The sequence below is a fragment of the Chaetodon auriga genome, chromosome 18 (genome assembly GCF_051107435.1).
Source record: "Chaetodon auriga isolate fChaAug3 chromosome 18, fChaAug3.hap1, whole genome shotgun sequence".
In the NCBI taxonomy this organism is placed as follows: domain Eukaryota; kingdom Metazoa; phylum Chordata; class Actinopteri; order Chaetodontiformes; family Chaetodontidae; genus Chaetodon; species Chaetodon auriga.
In genome coordinates, this window is record NC_135091.1 from 9,659,625 (window position 1) to 9,669,539 (window position 9,915).

Here is a 9,915-nt window from a genome sequence, read left to right on the forward strand (position 1 = left end):
TTAATCAGTCAGGGTAACCAGCGATAGCTTGTGTGTAGCAGCAAGCCAAAGGGTGTTTCTAACTGCACTTTACTTTCCCCCTTACACCCCCAAAAGTGTTGACGTCAAACAGCAATCTACAGCAATTCTACAATGGAGGTGGTAGAGGAGGTAAGATTGGCCAAAGATGTTTTCATGAGAGGCTTGTGTAGGCAGGACAACAAGTCCAGATTTGTCCCCCTCTGTCTCTGTCCTCCGTGTCATGGTCCCCACAGCGGGAAGAAATAGAACAGAGAGTAAAGAGCCAAAGTTCTGGGTTAGCTTCTGGTCCACTATCTTTTGGTTCTCGCTGTGTTAAAGTAGAAACAACAGTAATTTTTTCTTGCTCAAACTGAAAAGCTGCTCATATTTTCCATCAGATTTTAAGTGTATGGTTAGAAAAATAGACAAAGAGAAGTGAAAGCTCGCGGAGCAGAGGCTAACCTGGGGGCCGGGGCAGGAATTCAGCTGTCCATGAACACACAGTACAGCCTTAGAAACACATTTGCATGCTACATGTATGTAGCACGAGTGTCATATTGTAAATGTGCCTGCGTGTGATCTCTGTCCTGACCTCCTACAGCAGAGTCCTTGTGTACGTTATGAGTTACATGATCGGCGTTTCTGTCCATATGATGACACCGCAGAGCGGAGAGCAACTCATCTGTCCGACTGTCTGTGTGTACTTTCAGTGTGTGTCGATGAAACTGATAATGACTTATCAGCTGCTTCTTACCTGACCAGTGGAGAGTGTTGCTTTTTGTCTGTTGGAGCGAGCCCATCTGGACGACGAGTCGGTATTTAAAAGGACGAGTTTTGACCCAGGCCACTCCTTCTCAGACCAGCGTCAAAGACTCTTTTTAGCCAGCATGACCTCATTTAATTAGTCTGAACCCGTCCTGACACCTTTTTAAAAATTACATTTTCCCGGATCTCCTATTAGCTTGGTTGCACCTGTGAGGGCAGAGATGTTACCTCTTTATTATTCTTCCTGAGTTATTCACAGGGTTTGGTGACCTCCCCTAATTCCCAGCATAGCTCCAGACTGCTCTAATTAGCCAGAATAAGTGAAATCACCTCTGTGGATATGCAGGGCCATGAGATGAAAGTAAATAGAAGGTAAGAGTGAGCCGTGTGTTTATTGTAGATTGTAGATTTGTGCACATAAATTATGGACAGGAGCTGGATAACAACATTAGTGAAGTGTCAGAAATTCAAATGAGTGCCTCTGCCGCTTTATTTTATTTTATTTTTTTTTAATGGAATGGGGAAAAAACAGAATAATAACAAGAATCAAGTTCAAACCAGCCCAGTTTGAGTTTCAGGGTTTTATCAATGTCACAGTCGTCTTTAGAGGGTTTTTTGTTTTTTTTATTTCAAAGTCGGTTTGATCATAACGACCATTGGTGAGCGTAACATTTCAGAGTGTCATCATATAGTTTGTCCTGCTTCTTTCTTCCGCAGACACAAAAATAGTATCTAAGACCTTCATTCATTGTTGAGTCTATTTATAAGTCTTAAAAGATGGAATGATTTGAGCTAAAAACCCAACACGTTTTTGTATGAAGCATACAGATTCAGACAGGGTGAAGAAGTGGGTGAGGATGATTATAGTTAGCTGCGCACATCAAGTGTATTTTCTACTAGTTGAGACTTGACTCATTTGGGGAAACTAATTGAAGTAACTAGCAGTAGATGACCTCAGTAACTTTTGACCATCTTTTCCATTGTCTTCTTCCATCTCCTGTTCAGTATTTTCTGTTTCCTGTTACCATCTCGGTCTTGGTGCATGCTCCTGTGGCATGAGGTTCCTGGATGGCTGTGCAGTTTTGATGTGTCTCACTATACCAGTCCTCTCTTTCAGGGCAGTGTGCAATCAGAGGTCACTTCCTTTTGTTTTGTCTTTTGCAGCATGCCTCTGTGATATATACAGGGTTGTCTCTGAGTCCTTACGCAGTGTCTTCTCCTGTGTGAAGCATTTTGGCTCCTCTAGTCAATTAAACAACCCTCCCCGGCACTTGTCTCACAGCCTTTTGTTGTTTTCCTGTATTTTAGCTTTGTGCACAATCCTATCCCAGTGCTAGTTACCTAGCTTTGCATGGCATCGTGTGTTAGCTTAGACGTGTGTTTGTAAAGAGGGATGTTCTCTTTTTTCCAGCAAAGATGTCACGGAAATTAAGCTTGCCTACTGAGCTAAAGCCAGACTTGGGTAAGCCTTGACTTCGTGTCTCCAAACAATTTGTATGGAAATGCAGTATATCTTTCTCACTCCGACTGGACTCCACCACATTCCATTAGTCCAGTTTTATCTGGTTATTAGCATCAAAATTGGCAAGCTGTGCAGATGTTCTCCTGAGTTTGCATGAGACAAAAGTAGCACTGATCTGACTAGAAGTGACATTTATTGAGCTAAATCAAAGTTTTTCTCCTGTGCTCTGACTCCCACTTTCTGACCTTGGTGGGGGTTCTCCTAGAAGTCAGTGGTGCTAAGCTAAACTATGCACACTCCATCTCACCGTAAAGCTTTCTGTAACTTTTGCAGCTTTCTCTTTCTCGTCTGTGTTCTTCATGTCTTTCCTTTCCTCTGTCTCCGATTGGTCCGTCTAAAATTTCCCAAGTAGAAATATCGTCACTTTCAAAAAAATAAAGAAAGAAAAAAAGACTTTTTCTTCTTCAGGGGTGTACGACATTCTTCTGAATCACCAACAACTTTTGATTTTTCAAGGGTCAAATTAAATGCGCCTGTACGCCTGTTTAAGAGCTCCAGTGTTGTACACGTTACCAAAACATACTAATAAACATACTAATAAAACTGCTGATTGAGGATGGAACACTTTAAAATGTTAATCTGTCATCTGTCATAAACAAATATTAGTACAGTGTCCACATCTGTGTTGTCTGTCTTGTGACTGTGCTGCTTTGCAGGTGCTTTACCTCTCTGTCTGCTTTCTCCTCACTGTCCTCCTGTCTGTATGCCCGCCGCGGGGTGCCAACCCTTTAGACCACCGGGACAATTCTTTCAGCCGCTCGCGCTCCTCCAGCGTCACCAGCATTGACAAGGAAGCACGAGAGAGCATCAGCTCCTTCCACTTTAGCGAGACCTTCGCCCGGAAGGGGGACAGTGCTTTGACACCCTGCCTGTATGTGGGCACATCCCTGGGCACCGTGCTGGCTCTGGCTCTCACATTGCCACCTGCTGGGGAGCAACGGCAACTGCAGCCAGTCATCATTTCACCTACGGGTGGGTATCAGAAGGGTGGGATGGATCAAAAATAGGGTGATGTAGTTGATTCAAGACAACAACACTGAATTTCTTTCCATTCAGGCATGTTGGTGCGGCTGAAGGGCAGCATCTTGCGGATGGCTTTCCTGGACTCAGCAGGTTCCCTGGTGCCTCCTGCGCACGAGCCTTGGTATGAACCCAACGTCACGGCAGACGGTGAAGAAAGGGAGAAGGTCCGTAAGCGCAGGCCGGTCTCTGTGTCCCCTTCCACCTCCCAGGAACTCAGCGAGAGCCAGTACGCTGTGGTGTGTTCCGAGAAACAGGCCAAAGTCATGTCCCTCCCCTCCCAGACCTGCATCTACAAACACAGTATCACAGAGACCTCCTTCATCCTGCGGGCAGATGTGGTGCAGATGAGCCAGGGCGCATGTGTGGCCTGTTTCTGCGCCAACGGCCACATCATGACCCTCAGGTGAGAAACATCTCAGCCGGAAATAGCTGGTTGTTATTCAGATGTATCAGTCAAAGTCAGTTTGGATAATTCATGTTCATATCGTGAGATTTAGGTCGATTCGATCCACCATCTGTTGTGCTCTTCAGAACAGGATTCACGCTTGAGTTTGTGTTTTTTAAAAGATGCTGGATGGTCAGTGTTTCTGCCAATGTGGTCAGTATTGTCAGTTGATTCATTTTGAGGAAGAAGCGATTAATTATAGGTGCAGCATCAAAGTGTAATCTAGCCAATAAGGGAGCTATGTTAGATCACGTCTGACCAATAGAGACGCGGGAAGCGGACACAGGTGCTTGCTTATGAGCTCAGGAAGATGGAGGTTGGATATTTAGCTGTATGTTGGCAAAAAAATGTGAATAATTGGGACATTCTCAGCACACAGATGGACTGTGGACAAATGGATTAGGCTGCAGATAGCTTGAGAAGTTTATTTGGACATTTTTTTTCCACAGTGAAATCCATTTTAAACAATGTGTATCCAAGCTTACCTCAGCCGTCACTCTCGCTTATGAATCCCCGGTGAATGTTTAATCTCAGGAGACAGATTTCAGGACGAGTATAGCTTCAGTGTTATGTGACGGTGGAATTATCCTTGATACAATGTCATTCTCAGTGCTTTGTTATGTGTCATATATTCATTATTCATTCCTTATATTCTACAAGTGTGAAACAATTGTCGTTTGTCGAAGCTCCAGGTTGGTTTAACAGTATTATCTGTCTCTAAATGGCAGAAATAAATGCTGTCACGACTGACGCAGACAGGATCATCGTCTTGTGTCCTCAATTAAACTTTTCCTTTCGCTCAAGTCGTCATTCAAAGTCAGACGAACTTTTGTCCTCGTGCACATCCACGACAGACACGCCCACACACATGCTCAGACCTCTGTCCTCAGACTGCCCTGCCTCCATTAACCCCGACACTCAGCTGAACCTTCAGCGTTACACCGCTAACTGCTGTCCTAAATTTAAACCAATGTGACAAGATTAGGAAATATTTTCATGCCATGTGTGGACGGGTATAAGTGAGGAGGGCTGTGTTAGTCTGTCGCTCATCCTCATTAATCTTCCCGACTTCCCTAGAGGGGAGAGACAGAGACAGAACAGCCATCCATATGGGTGTGTGACAGAGCAAGGGTGTCCAGCTGTCTGCCTGTCTGTCTGTGTCTGTGTCTGTGTTCCTGTTCGAGTGTTCAAAATAGTCTGAGTGTATGAACATTGTCTTCAGTGTTTCAGGAGATTGAAGTATTCTACATACAGTGTTTGAGAAGTCAGTGATGGTGATAAAACTTCACATGTTTGCTCTCTAATCCAGCATTTAGTTCAACGGTGATCATGTGTTCTTTTAGGTACTGACCAAGGCTACGATAAAAAGAGCATTTATTGCCAACCTTATAATATTCTTCGCATCTAAAATCACTTTTCTGTGTCCCCCCCGTCCAGCGTGCCGGGACTGAGACCGCTCATGGATGTAAACTACCTGCCTTTGACAGACATGCGGATAGCCAGGACGTTCTGCTTCACCAACCTGGGTCAGGCCATGTACCTCTGCTCCCCCACGGAGATCCAGAGGATCACTTACAGCCAGGACATCTGTGAAAACCTGCAGGTCAGTTTATACGCAGTACAGTATGAATATGGATTTAATGAGGCATGGCTCAGGATTTGGAGTTTAAATCTTGAATGAATGCTCCAAATTACATATAAGAAATGCATATTATGATGCATTGAAAACATTTTATATTAAAGATAATTGACGTGATTATATGAAATAACTGGAGGAGATATACTGGGAAACATGCATACTCAGATAAGATAACCTTTATTGATCCCACATCGGGGAAATTCACTTTTGACATCAGCTCGAGAGTCAAAAAGCAGAATTGTGAGTGATCTATCTGTCTATCTAGGTATGTAGATATATAGACATATAGATGTAAGAGACATGGATATGCTAAGGTAGAGCTGTCAGTTTTGTATGTACACATTGTGTGTATATTATGTACTATTATAGAAACACATGCAGTTAAACTATATGTAGCAGGATAATGTGTGTGTTGATGTTTCAGGAGATGCTGGGTGAACTTTTTACGCCAGTGGAGACACCAGAGGCACCCAACAGAGGGTTCTTCAAAGGTCTCTTTGGTGGTGGAGCACAGTCACTGGACAGAGAGGAGCTATGTATGCCAAACCCACACATGCCCAGATATACAGTGGCTCGGCCCTTTGTTGATGCAACCTCTCATTCACACGTCTTCCCCCGTTATTTTCCTTTCATCTCTTACCGCAGTTGGTGAGATAGCAGCTGGAAAGGCATCCCGAAGTCTGGCCCAGCACATCCCAGGCCCGGGTGGCATTGAGGGCATGAAGGGGGCAGCCTCCGGCGTGGTGGGGGATCTGGCACGCGCCCGGATAGCACTGGATGAAAGAGGCCAGAAACTGGGCGAGCTGGAGGAGAGGACGGCCGCCATGATGGCCAGCGCAGATTCCTTTTCCAAACACGCCCATGAGGTAACAGAACATGTTTACATGTCTGTATGTCGGGAAAACCTATGACACGACATGCCAGCTGCTCATAGCTGTCTGCACATACATACCTGCAACAGTGCCTGTATATCATGTATATCATATGTATATCATCCAACACGTATGGAGCAGTGCAGTTTAATATTGTGTGTGTTTCTGAATACCGACTGCTCCACCTTCAACGATTAGTCAATTGCACTGTTTACCCACCAGGGGGCAGTATGTACCTGTGGAAAGCTCACAGTGCAGTGGAGGGGGCTCTCGCTCTCGTGTTGGACAAAGGCAGTCTCACATCAAGATTTTCTCTTTTCCGAACTCAGACTCTAAAATGTTTGAGGTGTCCTGTTTCCTGCAGTGTTTAGAATTTTGAAAAAAAAGTGTTTTAAGCCTCGAATTAATCGTGGAGTGTGTAACTCAGCATTTGGAAAGTCACTCCTCAGTCGAGATTCTCACTCTCTAACGCTTCCTGTGTTTCCAGATGATGCTGAAGTGCAAAGACAAGAAGTGGTACCAGTTCTGAGCAGTGACGGGGGAGGAGCAGAGCTCCACGGACACAACTGTCACCTTCCATTGGCTCATTCGGACTCACCGTGACCCCGCCACCCATCCATCTGTCCATTCGTCCATCCCTCCGAGCCTTCTTCACCGGGACACTTGGGATTTTCTTCCCTAGCACAATGTTGAACACTGTTCTTACCTCAGTCTTAGGGTGGAACTGAGGGGGAGACAGGGGAGAAGGACGACCTCAGAGGGAGCAAATAAATGGTGTCTTTTTTCCTATGTTCTTGTCTCTTTGTTTATCTCTGTTCAGCCTCTCCTCCGAGGTCGCCGATTGGCCCACGCACCTGGAGATTCTTCATTCTCATTTGCCAAAATGTCCTTTGCTGTTGTCTCCGCTCCGAGCCCACCGGGGGCCAGACTTCAAACCGATGAACACAGCTGAAAAAAGACAAAAACCTAAGAAGAAACAGACTACAAAACATTCTCGAAGTGTAAAAAGAAGGAAAAAGAATCTAAATACATCATTATATATACATAAATCTAATAAATGTGCAACGCTGTATCCACTTCCGAGCGACAAGTACTGAAGAAAGGGATCGCTCACGGAGGAGACGGGAGCAGGGTGTGAAGGAGGCGGCGCTGGAGATCCACAGGAAGTGCTGCCACTATGCAGAGAGTCACGGGGATATAAGCAACTTACTCTGATGTACACTGGATATTTCACTCTAGACTCTCCTCTGTATCTTACAGACTTTCATATCGTTACCAACAGTGTGTGCGCGTGTGTGTGTGTGTGCGTGTTAATTTCTATTTTCTTGCCATTCCTCTATTTGTTATTCGTTGGGTTTTTTGCTCTGTCTGTATTATTGGAAAATCTCTTATTTTTCTATTGTCGTGAAAGTGGACGATATTTTTGATTTGTTGAAAAAAAAAATACGTTTTGTGGCTTTTGTCTTAACGACTCAGATTAATTTCTCCTTATGAAAAGGGCTGGATACTAAAAGGAGGGCAAGGATATAAAAGGCATATATCATTTAGCACTCACTGACACGGCGACATCGGATTTCCTGACTCTGAAATCTTAAAGGAAGTGCGTATGAACCACACACACGATTCTTGTTTACCGGAGGATTTCATTCATTCTGATTCATCTGATGTGATGTTAACCGCCTCCCTCGGCTTCTAATGTCCAAAACTTCCACAGTTTGGAGCGTTTGTGCAAAGGCTCAGTGTTAAATACACTAATCGTCCAGCCAGATTTGTCAGGTTTCCAAATTCTGGAGCACACATCAGTATGGAGAACCACACACACATGAGCAGAAATCCCACTTATGTGTGTTCATATATGCAGGATAACAGAAATATGGATGTATAATCCTTGAAACATATTTCAGTTTTTTGCTGTTCGTCTTTGTTAATATTTATTTATTGAGGTGCAAGAGGCAGTTGCGTTTGGTGTCAGAAACCCTCACCCTCATTCTTCTCTCGTTCCTATTTCCATGTTTACAGTAAAGCTCAAATGTGGTGTATCTCTCTGTCTACCAGGCTTTTAACCTTTATTTGTATATAAGTAAATAGTTTGACAATCTAAGACCAACTGGAAAGTAAATGTCGAGGTTGCTCGAGCAACATAAGAGGAGAGAGGCCATATTTTTTCTGACGCCAAAGAGTTGTTTTAGCTTTTCCATTGCATCCGTCATTTGGCTCGTCACTCCGCAGACAGTAGTATAGCGCAGACCCAGGATCGGGTCCGTTTAGGAACATCATCCTCACCGGGGTTCAAGAAATGGAGCAAGTTGCAATGGAACTCAGCCATTTACGGTATTATTGTGTCACAGTTTGTCATGAGGTGTAACATTTGGACTAATGTTTAATGTTAAACGTGGCCTAACTGTTGGTTGATATGGCTGTTTCCTCTGAATCATTCCACTAACAGCTCAGACACAAACAATATTTATGGTATTCATCAGTGTGTGTGTGTGTGTGTGTGTGTGTGTGGGAATGTGTGTGTTACTATGTCTCTCTCTCTCTGTCTGTGCGTCAGGGTGCGTTCAAGTGATATCATTTGAGATTTTGGTTGTTTAAGAATTGATGTTGATGTCCTAGTCTCACCAGTCAGCAGTCGAGCCCAGTCGAGTGTCTGTTACACTAACGAAAGCCACCAATGACGATAAAAAAAGATCAGAGTAGGATAACGAGCATTAGAGGATGACCTCTAAATCCTGGTTTGCTTTAACTGCCGCATGTTCGGTCTTGGCGCACATGCTTCGACCCTCCTTCACTCTCCGGTCTTTGCCTTTGCCCTCTGATTTCTCCTCTTCCTCCAGTGAGTCTTCCACTGACTCTCTTGGTTCCACAGCTACAGATACGGCCTTCTCTGTGTTTAGTGAGCATTGTAGTGTGGATGTTGGTAGGTAGCTCTGTCCTCCCCACCCCTCAAGGTGAACAAGAGGAAAAAAAAAACAAAAAACAACAACTTCAGGAAATATAACTAGTTTTAGCTAGAGGTCATCCCTGAAAACCTGTTTAATGTCCAACCCAACTGTTATATGTGTGTTTTTCTTTCTTTTTTATTCAATATTATACTTTTTTTTTATGTTTTCATCTTTGAGTCATTCGTTTCTTGTCCATCCACTACGGTATGCAGTATTCTTACCCGATACAATCCACATACTCAAACAACAAGAGGGAGTCCTGTCTATCTGCCATATGCCATCTTCTGTCCTGGATTCAACAGTTATCAGTGGGTTGCAGTATTTTTCTCATTGTAGCCAATTTTCTTGTACAGTTTTATGCAACTTTCACATGGATGTTTATGACTTTATCTGCTGCCACAAAAGTTTAGAAATTCTGTAGATAGAGATTACTGTGCAATGGAAAATAAAAGTGGAAAATGTATTTTTTGTCTTAAAGCGTCTTTTAAAAAATATGAAGACTTGAAGAAAAGCATAGATTTCTGCATTGGGATATTGGTAAGTGTCGTGGTGTTGGTATGTAAAGTGCTGCCGTGTTTGCATCTGTACACTAGGTGGCAGCAAACACACATGATTGTCTCTACATGCAGTTTACGTTGAACAGAGAAAAACAATGACATTGTGTAGCCCTGCAGTTATCATGGGGCGATCTAACCAAGTCATAT

At 43.8% G+C, this 9,915-nt stretch overlaps 1 protein-coding gene across 2 annotated transcripts in view; it reads left to right on the forward strand.

The window, feature by feature from the left end:
* The window catches only part of stxbp5a (syntaxin binding protein 5a (tomosyn)), an 86,052-nt gene extending 76,378 nt beyond the window's left edge, over positions 1–9,674 (forward strand). Inside the window, exons 21-28 of one of the 2 annotated variants that reach the window (XM_076757127.1) lie at positions 97–150; positions 2,177–2,226; positions 2,977–3,259; positions 3,344–3,713; positions 5,193–5,358; positions 5,819–5,930; positions 6,040–6,260; positions 6,754–9,674. In XM_076757127.1, the coding sequence (XP_076613242.1) occupies positions 97–150; positions 2,177–2,226; positions 2,977–3,259; positions 3,344–3,713; positions 5,193–5,358; positions 5,819–5,930; positions 6,040–6,260; positions 6,754–6,795 (1,298 nt within the window). In that variant the 3' untranslated portion in view covers positions 6,796–9,674. The remainder of the gene's footprint in view (positions 1–96; positions 151–2,176; positions 2,227–2,976; positions 3,260–3,343; positions 3,714–5,192; positions 5,359–5,818; positions 5,931–6,039; positions 6,261–6,753) is intronic. The other variant, XM_076757128.1, reaches the window with a different exon arrangement.
* The last annotated feature ends 241 nt before the right edge of the window (positions 9,675–9,915 follow it).